Here is a 14,851-nt window from a genome sequence, read left to right as displayed (position 1 = left end):
CAGGGAATTTGTGTGAGGATGGGGGGAGGATGGGATGGGTCCTCCCTAGCCCACTACTACCAACCTGAGACCTTCACTACTCCTTATCAAAAGCCTGTGAAACTCCTTTCCATCCACATGGATCCCAACTCTGCAGATGGCTCTCTATATTGTGCTAGGAAAGGGTGATGGTGGGCAGGGGGACAGTCGAGGTAGAAGGGGTGAAAACTTGATAGTTCACTGCAAAGTCTTCCTTTTTCCATTTCAGATTAGTTCCACTTCTTTAGCATTCCTGAAATCAGAAAACACCAAAGCTAATAATGATATCCTTAATTATATTATTACATACATCTCAAATATGGTATATTTTTCTACAACTTTTGCCCCTCAGGTGTGACATCCTATTACCATGATTACACTGCATAAGGCAGACACACAGAGCCTAAGAAAGTAACTGTGTGTGTATACATACACAAAGTTACATGGTGAATGAGAGAGGTTTTGCAGTTCCCTTGTCTCATTTGCTGTGCACCATACTATTGACAGTTAACGTCTTGTTTGTCCAGGCTATATAATTGCTTCAGTTCTATTCTCAGAAGCAAAGAGAGGGAGAATAAGAAAGAAGGAAGTAAGATGAAATGGGAAAAACAAGAATCAAAGACTTTAAGCTAAATAAGCTTTAAAGACCAAACTAACCCATAACCTGTAATTAACAACAACCCACTATAGGTATATAAACCTTATTATTGTCTGTTTCTCTCCCCTCGCCTCCTTTGTTAGAATCTAAACTCTTTGGGGAATGGGCCATATCTTATTTGTCTGTAAAATGCTATATCATTTTATGGGACTGCATAAATAATTAATGAAACACAAAAACTGGATGAGGTAATATTTTTTAATGGGTCAACTTCTATTGGTGAAAGAAACAAGAGAAGAGTTCTGTGGAGCTCCAAAGCATCTCTTTTACCAACAGATGTTGGTTCAATTAAAAAAAATTACCTCGCTTACCTTCCCGCCCCCCCCTTTGCCCCCTGGATCCTGGGACCAACACACCTACAACACTACAAGTAAATAACTATGTCTTATACCGTTTACTAAGTGTAAAAGACAGAATACTAAATGTAAAAGATGGAATGCTTGGCTATCTGTCACAAATAAATACAATACATGCGAGTATATGCACACTATATATATTCAAACAGGCACACGATGCATATGTATTTATATACTGTGCATTCACAATATGCACATTCATACACACAAGCACTCACTCTGCATACATACACTATGCTTCCATACGATATGCATACAAATACTTATGCACTATGAACAATCACTGTACACAAATAGGATATAAATCCATGCTAGGTCCACGAGTGGAGCTTCTAGATTCTACTGAAATACAAGTAATAACTAACAGACAAAGCACCCACCCACAAATACCCAGTGCACACACCTGCCGTGCGTGCACACACTGACCAATACCCAGTGCGCACCCATGCTGTGAACACACCAACAAATACCCAGTGTGCACACCTGCCGAGCATGCACACAACCACACTACCCAGTGTGCACACCTGCTGTGTATGTACACATCCACAAATGCCCTACACGCACCCCCCCCACACAAATACCCGACGCACACATCTGCCGTGTGCACCCCCCCACACAAATACCAGACGCACACATCTGCTGTGTGCACACACACACCCCCACAAATGCCAACTGCACACGCCTGCTGTAGAGCTGTACATACACCCACAACTACCCAGTGCACACACCTCCTGTACACACACCCACCCATGCCTACTGCACACACCCACCCATGCCCCGTCGCACCCGTGCACGCACCTGCTGTACACACCCATGCCCCTCGCACCCCCCCACCCCCCCGGCCGCGAACAGGCCGGGCACACAGGGGCCGCCCCGCTGCGTTGCTGGCGAGACGCCGGGCGAGCGATAAAACGCGGGTTGCCTGACGAGTCCGGGGAGCACCGTGCTCGCCCGGCGGGCGCGGCGGCCCCTCCCCGGGGCGTTGGCTGGAGCCGCACCTGCTGGCCCCGGCCGGAGCGGGGCGGCTGGGCCCGGCGCCAGTCACTGAGGGGGAAGGCGGCGAAGGAGGATGCTGCGCTACAGCTCCGCGCTCACCGTCACCACCACGGTCCCCAGGCCGCCCGCCGGCGGCAGCCGCCCCGGCGAGAAGCGGGTGAGTCACCCGGGAGCGGCCTCTCAGCCTGCCCAGCTCGGCCGCGGGGGGCGCTGGGTCCCCCCGGGCTGCTTCCCGCGCGGTGCTGCGGACCCCGAGCCAGGGGTGAAGCCAGGCCTGGGGCCGCTCCTCGCGCGGGACCCCAGAGAGTCCTGCGGGATAACTCTGCGCGGGCACCGTGTGGGCCAGGCTCCGCCTGGGGCTTGCGTGCGGGGGCTGCTCCCCGCTGGTCTGAGCTGGGCTTTCGGGCAGGGGTGGGTGCTGGTTCCCGAAACTCGCCTTGGCTTAGGGAACGTTCCGCCGTTTCACCCTCATCCCGCCACAAGCGGCTGCCCAAATCCGCACCCTCCAATGGTAGCCGTGAGCCCGAGTGTGCGGGGTCCGGTTATCAACACCAGGCTCGGCCAGCGCTGGCTCGGAGGAGCGGAGAGACTACGGGCGTTCTGCTCTGTGGAGAGCGCGGCAGAATCCATGAGTCTTTTCTTCTCCCCCATTCGCTAAAGGAGCTTTTACAATGTAGGGCAAATGTCTAGTTCCCCATTTCTACTCCGCGTAGCCAGCAGGGTTAGACAAAGGCTACAGAACAGAGCAGAAAGAAAAGGAGTACTTGTGGGACCTTAGAGAATAACAAATTTATTTGAGCATAAGCTTTCCTGAGCTACAGCTCACTTCATCGGATGACAGAAAGAAGTCTGACTTGGTTTAATGTTCATACTTTAATAAGGATTGTTTTTAAAGGGCAGAACATATATTTGTCCAGCAGTGTTTGCCCTCTAGCTATACATGTGTACAGGAAGATGTAGTTTACTAATGATTTCCCTTTTGACTAGAAGAAAAATGTGCCAAAATATATTTTATTGCATGGCAAAGACTAGAGCTGTAAAAGAAAGCGTTTTGGTCTCAAGAGAAACACTGTGCCCCAGATCCTCAAAGGTATTTAGGGGTATAACTCCCTTTGCGGATCTGGACCTGTGCTTTTCGTTTTTTATGTTATGTTTTTTCAAAATTAATGTTTCTACTCTAGAGAGAGAACACACTTGACATCAAGATGCACAATTTCAAAGAAGCAATATTTTCTTTGAACTGTTCAGGATACTGCAAAATAATGTTTTGGTTGTTGTGGTTTTTTTTAAAAATCTTCACTAATTAGTTTAGAGCAAAAACTTTCCCTCTGTGTATTTTGACAGACTTCTTCCCCCCCCGCCCCCAATCTGCGCTTCATCTTTGTTTCTGTTCCAATCGAATTATCTACTGAAAACAGGATCAAATTTTGTGGGCTCTACAATGAGGTTTTCTTTTACTAGTCATAATATTGTGGCTCCAGTTTTTCCGGGAGAGGAGGTGTGCAGTTGTTTACAAACATCCAGCTGGATTTAAAGAATCAAGGACTTTCACATGCAGATGACAACAGATTAAGGATGCTTAAATTAATGCCTTAGATGCTGTAGCTAGTGGGTGTTGCTTTAAACCCATGAGCCTTTTAAATAGAACAATATTTAAATATTTTGGAATCTTTCATAATCAAGATAAGATCAGTAATGATGATGTAAGAATCTGCTTGGCAAGTCTTCTAAATGTTGTTAAAATTCTGGCAGATATAGTGACAAGAATGTTCCTACACCCACCCTACTTTAAATAGCTTTTTCAGTACTATAACAACATATGCTGTTATCATGAGAGGACACACATTCTTTACCTGCTGTAGTGGCAATAAATCAACAAGGATCAGGTGATAAGCTTGTCATTACAAACCAGTGTTGTTGTGTGACTAATCTTTTTAGAGAGACGAGGTGGGTGAGGTAATGGCTATGTCTACGCTACAGACCTTACAGCGGCATAGCTGTACCGCTGCAGCTGTGCTGCTGTAAAGTCTCTTGTGTAGCCACTCTATGCTGATGGGAGAGATCTCTCCTGCTGGCATAATTAAACCACCCCAACAAGTGGCGGTAGCTATATTGGCGGTAGACACTCCCATTGACATAGCGCTGTCCTCACCGATGCTTTTGACAGTGAAAATTATGTCAGTCGGGGGGTATTTTTTCACACCCGTGATCAACAAAAGTTTTGCTGACAAGTGCTAGTGCAGACAAAGCTGGTATCTTTTTAATGGACCTACTTCTGTTGATGAGAGAGACAAGCTTTCAAGCTAACACAGAGCTGTTCTTTTGAAATACATAATAGTTATCTCTGTTCATCTAACAGCAACACCCACCTGTTCATCAGAGAACACAAAACCAGTGAAGAATGTTATCATGACACCTGTTGCATATAGTAACCAGTGAGACTGGTGAAGTTGCTGTAGCAAAGTCATCTGCCTTTGTATGCTAGGAGCCAGTTAACTCTCTGACTTCACTCTTCATCACAAATATAAGGAGTATACAAACTTAGACTCATGGTGGGTGAGAAGCGAAGTTATTAAACCGGAAAATTAGAAAGCATTGGAAACTGCAATTATTATTATTATTGTTATTATTATAGTAATAATAAGGAAATAAGATATTTTAGTGAAGAATTACATAGTATAATATGGCCTTACTTCCTAATTCTTAAGAATAAAGTGATTCCCATCCTCATTATTCATAATAAATTTCAAGTTTGATATTTTTCTTCTAAACAGGTTAATATTGAGAGTATATTTTAGAATACAAGTTTCTTTTTTTTTTTTTAACTTAATCTACTCTAGCCTACATTCCAGGACAAAGTAAAAATATGTAGTTCTGGTAATTTGTAAGAATGCAGTCCCTTTTTCTAGTGGCAACAACGGAATTAATTTGCAAGTAAAACTCTCTTTTGTAGTGAAATGTTAGCTCCCAAACATGGCTATTCAAACAAGGGAATGAAAACACTTGGAATAACAAATGAAGTAAAATTACACCCAACACAAGATGTCATAGTCCCATCTACCCGCAATCACAGGAAAAGTGTCCATTAATCATGTTGTTTTAGAGATGAATCTAAAGGTGGCTATAATTACATTTTTTTTCACAGATTGTCTGTCAGTTGTCCCTTATCACCAGATTAATCTTTCTGCACTGACTGAAACTAAAGACTTGTTTCTTGTCTTGTCTTCAGAAGTTTAGAATAACTTCGGACCCTATGCAGAGTGAGTGGTTCTTAAGCTTCACCCATTGAGCAAAGATCAAAAAAAGTCTATGGAGGCAAGCAGCAGGGAATTACTCGACAAAATTCCCAGTCCCCAAACCACTTGAGTGCCAGAAGCAATTGTATCTTTATTGGCATAACCAATAACCTCTCCGGCTTTTTGATCCCACACCCTCTAAAGTCAGTGGGAATTTTGTCATTTTCAGTAGTTGGGTCAATATTGAGCGTCTTACTCCAGTGGGAGCAATATGGAGATCTTAGGTAGGACAGATTATCAATAGACAAATATTATTTTGCTAGAAAAATATCATTTTGGTCATTCTAACCCTATTGCTGGCATTCTGGCTCCACATATTTCACTAGTATTTTGCTTAAAAAAATAAGTCTGCAGAACATTTGTCAAAATAATCATTCAGGGTTTGAGTCTGTTACTCTTACTTGTGTAAAGCAGACCCCTGCTTATTCAAGGAGCCTGCTGCTCAGTGTGAATAAGGATTGTGGAAGTGGGGCCCTATTATTTTTTTTTAATATAGTCTAAAATTTTAAACTTACCTTCAGTATTTTCTTTTTAAGTGCTATATTGCAACAAACTATCTTTGGTGATATCCTGCATGATATAAGCATGTCTCCAATTATTAACTTCCATTCCATTTGGCAAACTAATGTTAAGAGCTGCAGTGAACCTGTCTTTGCTTCCCTGTGTGTGCATCAGTCTCACAGATGACGTCCAGCGTAGCTCTGGGAATATTGCTCATAGGTTGGTGGTTATCACAGAGTAAGCAGTGGGCACATAGTATTGGCCAAATTGGGATTACTTTCTTTGTTGAGTAGTTTGCTAAAACTGTGGTCACTGCAAATTATAAAGTTTACAAGTTATGGATTTTTTTAGATTGTTTCTGATTCTTTATAAAACCAAAGTTATACCCCTACATCTACCAGGAGTTCAGTAGTAGCATGATACGGTCAATTTCATTCTAACCTGTTGTGAGGGATAGCTCAGTGATTTGAACATTAGCCTGCTAAACCCAGAGTTGTGAGTTCAATCCTTGAGGGAGCCATTTAGGGATCTGGGGCAAAAATTGGGGATTGGTCCTGTTTTGAGCAGGGGGTTGGACTAGATGACCTCCTGAGGTCCCTTCCAACCCTGATATTCTATGATGACATGGAGGTAGATGGGCGAATGCTTCCAGTCCATAACTTGGCTGCCTACTCAGAGTACCGGTACGTCTATGCTACAAGCTCTACAGCAACACAGTACTTGTTATAGCAACTGAAAGGGTCTTTCCACATAACCCCAGTGTTTCTGTCCATTTCTTCTCCACCTTCAGCTCAGTCCTATTTCTCCGCCCTTCACCCAGCACTTAGTTCAGTCTCTCCCTAGTCTGTATCTGAGGTACCCCGTCTTTTTCTGAGGAATTTCTGCAACCATCCCCACAGCTAAAGAGTGCTGGGGTTGATTCCCTCTGGAGCCCATTACAATTGTTCCTTCATTTGACCAGTAAATTTGTGAACAAACAATGCAAAACGCTACCTCCCCAAGAGGCAACATCAGCTGAGGATCTGGCCGCATGTATATGTAGCTTGTGTGGGGGGAAAAAAAAATCTTTCAATTACATTTTCTATTAAAATTGAATGGGAGAGTTGGTTCAATGCTTTGTGGCATCAGAGATTCTGGAATCCCAAGTGAGGTTGTGTGAGTATATGCCCAATCTGTTTTATGGCGTCATGTAGCTACTTCTTTCATGTGCCCCTTGAGACAAACCCTCAGGCTGGTGGTTCGTCCAAAAGGCTAGTGACTGGTTCTGTTTGAAAATGTGTGCTTGTTTTCTGTGGCATTTGCAGAGATATTGGGATTGGTGCATGGGTTCTGATTTAATTGGGGATGTATGGTGATTGTGAAAGTGTGGGTACAGTCCTGTTTGGTAAAATTCCATTTCTGCAGGGTGATGACGTGCAGTTTCTTCATCTATGTCTCCTAAAGGGTCTGTAGAATTTGATGGAGGATCCCAGTCTTGTCAACTGATGAACTCTACAACAGTCTGGCCTTTAGTATTCTGTGAGCATTGCAAGCTGAAATGTGAAACAGTAAAGTTTGTTTCACTTTGCTGCTTGCAGTACTCATAGCAGAAATACTGATGAAAATATGATATTCTGGAGTGTGTGTGCATATGCGTACTGCTATGCGCCTGAGGGGATGGGGAAATAAAGGGCAGAGAAAAGAAGGGCTCCTAGGCGTTATGGTAATATAAATACAGTAATGTTTTGGGGGGATAATAGAGAATGAAGTATGAAAAGGGTGCTACCTTGAATTTTTTTTAAACTTAAAGAAAAAGAAAGAGGAGAAAGGAAAAATATAAATGTCAGTGGTCTCAGCCAACCAAAGAACCAATGAAAGAACCAGTCAAAGAGCTGGGGATGCTGTGCAATTGCTAACCCTAATTTATTACTCTTCTGTTATTCAGTTTCCTGCACTCTGATTGTGGGTCTGCATAATTATTGTTTGGGTGCAGTAACCAAATAGCATGTGAATCTCATTCCCTGTACTCTGGCAGACAGTCACTGTTCACCAGTCAGCGTATGGGGACTTGTATAATTTCAGTGTGATTACTGACAAATAATTGTACTGTGAATATTTAAATCAACTGCTGACTGGCTCCTTTGTTGAATACCATGCTCTTTGCCTGCTTCAAAGATGGTGTATGCTTCTGTTTATCGTTCTCTTGTCAGTGAACAAGAAAAATACCTAAAATCAAAGAAAATCACTGAAAGGGAGACTGTATTCAATTCTGTCTGGTCTGAAATCATTGGGAGCAAGATTTGGCCTTCTTTCTTTCATCACCTTCCCTTGCAACCCCCGAAATTCCCTTGTGTTCCCTTGCCATCCTACGGGTCAGGAAGATGCTTGTCTCCACAAGAACAATCATACATGTTTGTCTTTGTTTGCTTATATTGGAAGACTGCCCACCTCTCCCTTCTGGTTCATGCCTGTAAACAAATATGTATTAGGGAGAAGAGCCTTGCTAAGTTGATGGGAGGAAAGAACAGTGGAAAGTAAAAATTAAGAGGATGGGTGGGGGAAAGGGGATGATAAGAGGTGTATATGGGCTTTCTGATAGTCATATTTTGTGCCAATAAACTCCAAAGTCAAGGAGTTTAGTAGTGTAGGGTACGGTTATTAACTTATAAACAGGAAGTGCCTTAAAGTTCTCTGTTATAATGGCTGAAAGGAAGAATCTGGAATTCTCTTCTAATGACAGTTACAGATACCACCTAATCAGTGTCAAAAGCCAGTGTACGTGGACACAGTCAAGGTTGTATTCATCATTTAAAAATAAATCACATTGTTTATTCCTTTGGAAACTGGAAATTAAAATGTTTCGTTATCAAATTTAACTTCCTCCATCACATGCACTTTGGCTTGTTGTTGTAGGTTTGATAATGAATGCTGATTAATGGCATTGAGCTCTTTTTGTGTTTAAAATTGTTTTGCAAATGGATCTAAAGATCTAAATCAGTGATACTCAGACTGAGGCTCGCTTGTGAGCCACAAGTGGCTCTTTAATGTGTCTCCTGCAGCTCTTTGCAGCACATGATATTAAAACACTGTGATTTAATTATTAACCAATCTGGATGTTTTTACTATGTTGTTAAACAATTGTAGTTGATAAAATAATACATGGTGAGTTATTTTGCTGAGTAAAAACTAAATATTTCCCGTCATACTGTTGAAATATGAATATATAGCACTATAGTAAATGAAACAAAGAATTCATGCGATGGTGTCTTTTGGGTAATGTTGATCACTAATTTGGCTCCTGAACCACTGAGGTCTGAGTATCACTGATCTAAATGGATCTAAAGGGCCTTGAAAGTGAAGACCAGTAGCTTATGTTCAAAGTGACAGAGCAAGGGGAGTTAATAGAGGGATGAACTGGTCAAAGCAACAGGCTGAGAAAATGATCTGTGCAGTAGCAATTTCAGTGAATATGAGTGAAACAGGATTGCATTTTTCAATGCTGGAGAAAAGGATGTAGTAATTGAGGCATGAGGGCCTGGATGAACATTTTAGCTGTGTGGATGGATAGGAAAGGCCATAGCTTAGACCTGTTACGCACAAAGAATTGTGAAGAATTAGACATGGAGGTCAGAGTCCAAGATGATACCCACATTACAGGCCTGCGTGACAGGTAGGACGGTAATGGTGTCCATAGTGGCTGAGAAAGCGGGAGGGAGGGATTTTTGGGGGGAGGGGAATTTAAGAGCTAAACATCCACAAGGAGATGTCAGAGAGAGTCTGGGATTTTTGTTTGGACAGAATGTGTTTTGTATTTCAATAGTTGGTATCTATTGCTTAGAAATCATTATTGCTTTTTATTATAGCACCTAAAGGCTCCAGCCAAGACTGGGGCCCTGTCATGCTAGGCACTGAACAAACTTGTAATAAAAGACAGTCCCTGCCTCAAAGAGCTTACAATCTAAACAGACAACAAAGGGAAACAATGTGATGGGAAAATAGTATATTAACCCCATTTCACCAACGAGGAAGTGGCTTTTCCAAGGTCACATAGGAAGAGGGACCTTGATTACACTTTTTTATGAAAGAGTTTATGAACTTTTGGCCATGTGCATAATTTACAGATGTAATTAATCTCATTGAATTCAGTGGAACTAAACTCATGAGTGTTTCCAGAATCAAGCTATTGGTATGTCCTCGACATAAAAACAGGGTCTGTTCTAGAAAGCATTTTGTGTTTTCAGATACTGAATCTCCCATTTTAAAGATCAAAGATGTGCCAAATTTCAATCCAAGGCAGAGAAACTGAAGAAAACTATTTTCAGTGTTAGTGTATTTCAATCCCCAATGTCATTTGGGTGAACATAGCAAAACCCCATTTCAGTCAACAGCATGTTATTATTTCAGGTATGTAATGTTCTCCTTGAATTAGTTCTTGCCAGCTAAAGAACCCAGCCATTAGAAAGTAACTTTTTCCATTGTTTGTGGCATGGATGAAAACTCAAAAACTAGTGCATCTTATTTTGTAGAGGGGTCTGTTAAAATGACCTTTCTTAGCATTCTTAAAACTGAAAGAAAACCTTTGTTTCTTTTCTAGATGAATGTCTGCAGATTACGCCTAACAGTGCCACCTGATGAAGGCTCATTTTCTGAACAAGGAGCAAATAAACCGGAAAGAACAAAAAAAGTAAGTGCATTGTGTGTAGGCTGGCATTTACCAGCATGCAATCAGTAACAATCAGAATGTGTTTGTTTCATCCCTTCCACAGAAATAAGATTAACATTGATGGGAATTTCAACATCTTTGCAAATTTAAGAAAAGAAAATTGACATTTCACATAAAAGTTATACTGTGTTCAAAACTGAGGTATGAGTGAGCTCTGAAGTTGGTGGCAGCAAAATTGTGCCTGGAGGTGTAAGGGTTAGAACAGTTTTGCAACACATAGGCTCTAGGTGATGGGCAGTTGAGGTACTTGCAAGATTTTATTATTTAATATTTGTAACAGAAGCCCAAATCAAGATCAGGGCCCCATTGTGTTAGGTACCATACAAGTGCCTGCAAAGGCAAGGTCCTTGTCCCGAATAGTTTACCATCTTAGGGTTTGATCCTGCTAAGTCTTAAACATATGAATGGTCCCCATTGGTTTCAGTGGGACTACTTGTTTGTGTAAAGTTCTGCATATGCTTAAGTTTTTGCAAGATTGGTGTCTTAAAAATGTGTGTTTGAACTGGCCTTCATATGACTTTTGGGGGGGGGGGAGGGGAAGTGAAGTGTAAGTTGTTAACTATATTACACAGAGGAGATAGACCAATACTGATGGGGAAAATACAAAAGAAGGAAATCAAGGTTCTTCTGGGAAGAAAATGGTATGAGAGCAGTGCGGTGAGAAAGAGACAAAGGGTCCAGTTCTGTTCCTACAGAAGCAGTGGCAAAACTTTGAGAGTTTAGGGGTGCAAGACCAAGCTTTAAGGACCAGATTTTCTACAGTTATTTAGGACGTAAACACCTTTTTAAAAAAAGCACCTGGTGCCAGATTTTTAGTGCCATAAATATGTTTATCTTGTCTTAAGCCAGGATTAAAAAGGAAAGCTGGGCATCTTTTACTATTTGACCACATGAACACTTTTTAATAAACCAAACCGAAACAGGACATTAGCAGAACAATGTTTGAATTGTGATGTGGCACTCGGATCCCCTCAAAACACAACTACTTAATAGTATCTCTAAACTAACATAACTTTAGCCTGGTTTCAGAGTAGCAGCCGTGTTAGTCTGTATTTGCAAAAAGAAAAGGAGTACTTGTGGCACCTTAGAGACTAACAAATTTATTTGAGCATAAGCTTTCGTGAGTTACAGCTCTGTAGCCTGACTTAGCAAGAGACAAATGTTTTCTCTACTTTCAATTTTGTTCAAAATTGTCAAAATATAAGGCGTTTATCAAATATCTGTTTGTGCAAAGATACAGGCTTGGATTCTTATTTACACTAAGGCCCCTTGACATCACTGTGGTGCTGTTAAAGGGGTTTTAAAGTGGCTATAAATGTGACTTACACTCACTTGAAGATAGTTTAGTGTAAATTAGAATCAAACCCATAATATTTAAACTGAGTAGTTGTAGCATGTGGAATACTTTTTGCCACTTTAAATCCTCTCCTCATTTGTATCTGATACCCAAGGAATTCCTGCTAATTAATTAGGGCAATGGATGTAGGGTCCACCCACATTAAGAGTAGTCTTAGTTTGTTTTTAAGGAGGATATATGTTGACTGTAGTATGTGGGACACAATAATGAAAAGAAGTGTCAGAGGCCCATGAATGATCAGAGCTGAGACAGTTTTTATTTCTGACAGTCTTTTTCACTGTGAGGCCTTGAATTTAAAGGAAGCAAATGAGATTTCCCACCTCCTCCCTCTACAACTATAAATTCAAATTGCAAATTTAACATAAGTTGAGCCTGGCAGTTTTATACCAGAGAATGTATTAAGGGGGAGCAACTGTATTAATCCTCTGTACAGTCTAGAATGCAAAGTGGTAAGTTTGTTTACATATTCCCAAGACACTGGATTCTTTCTACATATTGTTACATGATTTATATTAGTTAAATTCAGAATTATCTACCGGCTGTTTGATCTTATTGCATTGTTATAACAGTCTGATAGTTTTCCAAAGGTAAGTAATTCTTGTCAATAATAATTGCTGATATTCAGGAGTATGTACAAGAGTATATATCTAGTTGGCAGTGGGCATTGCAATTAAATATTCAAAAACATTTGGAGCATTTTACCCCCCAATGCCATCAGATTGTATCCTGTGGCCATTGTAGATAGATAAATGCATATCACCATATAAACAAACAGCTGCAAAAAGTTACTGACTGTGAATCAGTTCTCACCTAAGACCTTTAAGAAAATTTTGTAATTTATTACTGATGGATTTTATTGTCACTGTAATGCATTGCTTGTATAAACCCTACCTGGTTGCATATTAACTGGGAATGCACAAAGAGTTCTGTTTATTCTTTTTTTAAATTTTATTTGCAGAATGATAAGATATTGTGATCAGATATCTGAGCTGATCCACCCATATTCGACTGACTCAACATTAATAAAATTACCTTTACTCTTAAAGTGTCTTACAAACATTAACTAATCCTCAGAACGCCTTTGTGAGACAGGAAACCTTAGCCTCTTATAAATGGGGATAATAGAGACAAGGGTTAGGTGACTGTTCAGTTTGCAGGCTTGCATTTAACAATTAAAGTATGCAAATACAGCTGTACCAAGAACCGAAAGGAACCGCATGACAGTCACTGGACAGCAAAGCTGTTTGATAACAATGTTGTATTGTTTTTAAATACTGGATATTGTCAAAAAACATTCAGAAAAATGCTAGTGTTGGATATGAAAGTAAGACCTTGTTTACGCTACATATTTTTGTTGGCAAACGGCAGCTTTTGTCGACAAAATAGGAGAGGTGTACATACTACAATGCCACTTTTGCTGACCAAATTCTCCTGTTTTGGCAACAAAATAAAACCATCTTGATTAGAGGCATGGAGCTTTTTGCGGCAAAGTTTTTATTGACAAAATGTCAGCGTAGACACAGTGCTTCGTTTTGTCACTGTAATTGGCCTCCGGGAGGTCCCACAATGCCCATCCTGACCATTCAGGTCAGCAGTTCGAACTCTGCTGTCCTGCACCTAGGTAAACAAGCATCCACCCCTCCATCTTTAAAGGCCATTTTTGAAATTCCACTTCCTGTTTGCTCAGCGTGGAGAGCTCACATCGCATTCTCTCCGCTGACTATGGCGGCTCCACAGGGCAAGTAGTCTCCCACTTGGACCACAGTGGAGCATTTGGATCTGCTGAGTATATGGGGAGAGGAGGCTGTCCAGTCCCAGCTCTGCTCCAGCTGAAGGAATTTTGACACCTATGGGCAGATTTCATATGGTTTGTGCGATAAGGGCTGCTACGATCGGGACACTGTGCAGTTCCAAGCGAAGATAAAGGTGCTGAGGCAGGTGTACCATAAGGCGAGGAAGGCAAACAGTTGCTCAAGTGTTGTGCTGAAGACCTGGTGCTTCTATAAGGAGCTGGACGCCATCCTCGCGGGGACCCCATCTCCACTGCCAAGAGCCCTGTGGATACTTGGATGGGGCTAGAGGCGGTGGACACTGGACCTAACCCTGAGGACAAAGTCATGGACCCTAGAGGTGGACTTGGAGGATGATGTGGAGCCCACGGCAGAGTCGTCCAGTGGTGCTACGAATCGGGAACTCTTCTCCTCACAGGAGGTGTCTAGCCAGTCTCAGCAGTCCATCTCTGGTGAGCCAGATGCTGGAGAGCAGACCCCTGGTAAGTGATCTTTTTGAGCTGATGCCGCTCGGTTATTTGACATATAGGTGTCCTTTGTTCTGTATCCGGTAGAAGTGGGTGAAGGGATAGAAATGTACAAGACTAGCTGTGTTTGAGCATGGTTCACATTCCCCTGTGCAGCTAAGCAGTGTGATGGAACAGTGTGTGGATGCACACCAAGATTTCATAGGAATCCTCCAGAGAGATCGCTAGGACACTTTCCTGGAGGTACTCGCCAATCCTCGGTCGAAGGTTCCTTGGCAGAGCTGCTTTGTTCCTTCCTCTGTTGTAAGAAACTTTCCTGGGCCAATCGACAATCACTGGTGCAGGGACCAAAGCGGCACACAGGCAAGCAGCATAGGATCCAGGTCTGAAGCGGAATGCGTGAAGTAGATGCACCCTTGCATTCATTCTTACCGCCAGGAGTGAGATATCTGCTTCAGTGATCCCCACCTGTGGAAAATGGTGGCAGAATTTACAGTATTGTCCCTACTTGCCTCCAGTGATCCCGTTTTTTTTTTAAAAAAAAGTAGACCCTTTGCCCCATCTTGAACGCCCAACCACCCGCCCCCTGGGCCAAACTCACCATGTTTAGTGTATCCACCGAGCTGTTGCTTGCCAGGGGACAGTGAGAAACAATTCATATGTGAAAAGAGGTGTATTTTAATGTCATGATGCAGTGCTGTGCATGCACT

General features: G+C 42.0%; 1 protein-coding gene across 1 annotated transcript in view; it reads left to right on the top strand.

Moving 5' to 3' along the window:
* The first annotated feature begins 1,974 nt into the window (after positions 1-1,974).
* The window catches only part of LOC102930848 (myocardial zonula adherens protein), a 94,140-nt gene continuing 81,263 nt past the window's right edge, over positions 1,975-14,851 (top strand). Inside the window, exons 1-2 of the mRNA XM_037910810.2 lie at positions 1,975-2,185; positions 10,399-10,488. Of these exons, the coding sequence (XP_037766738.1) occupies positions 2,102-2,185; positions 10,399-10,488 (174 nt within the window). The 5' untranslated portion in view covers positions 1,975-2,101. The remainder of the gene's footprint in view (positions 2,186-10,398; positions 10,489-14,851) is intronic.

This window comes from Chelonia mydas, chromosome 10 (assembly GCF_015237465.2).
Source record: "Chelonia mydas isolate rCheMyd1 chromosome 10, rCheMyd1.pri.v2, whole genome shotgun sequence".
NCBI lineage: Eukaryota > Metazoa > Chordata > Testudines > Cheloniidae > Chelonia > Chelonia mydas.
This window is presented reverse-complemented; position numbering and strand designations above follow the sequence as displayed.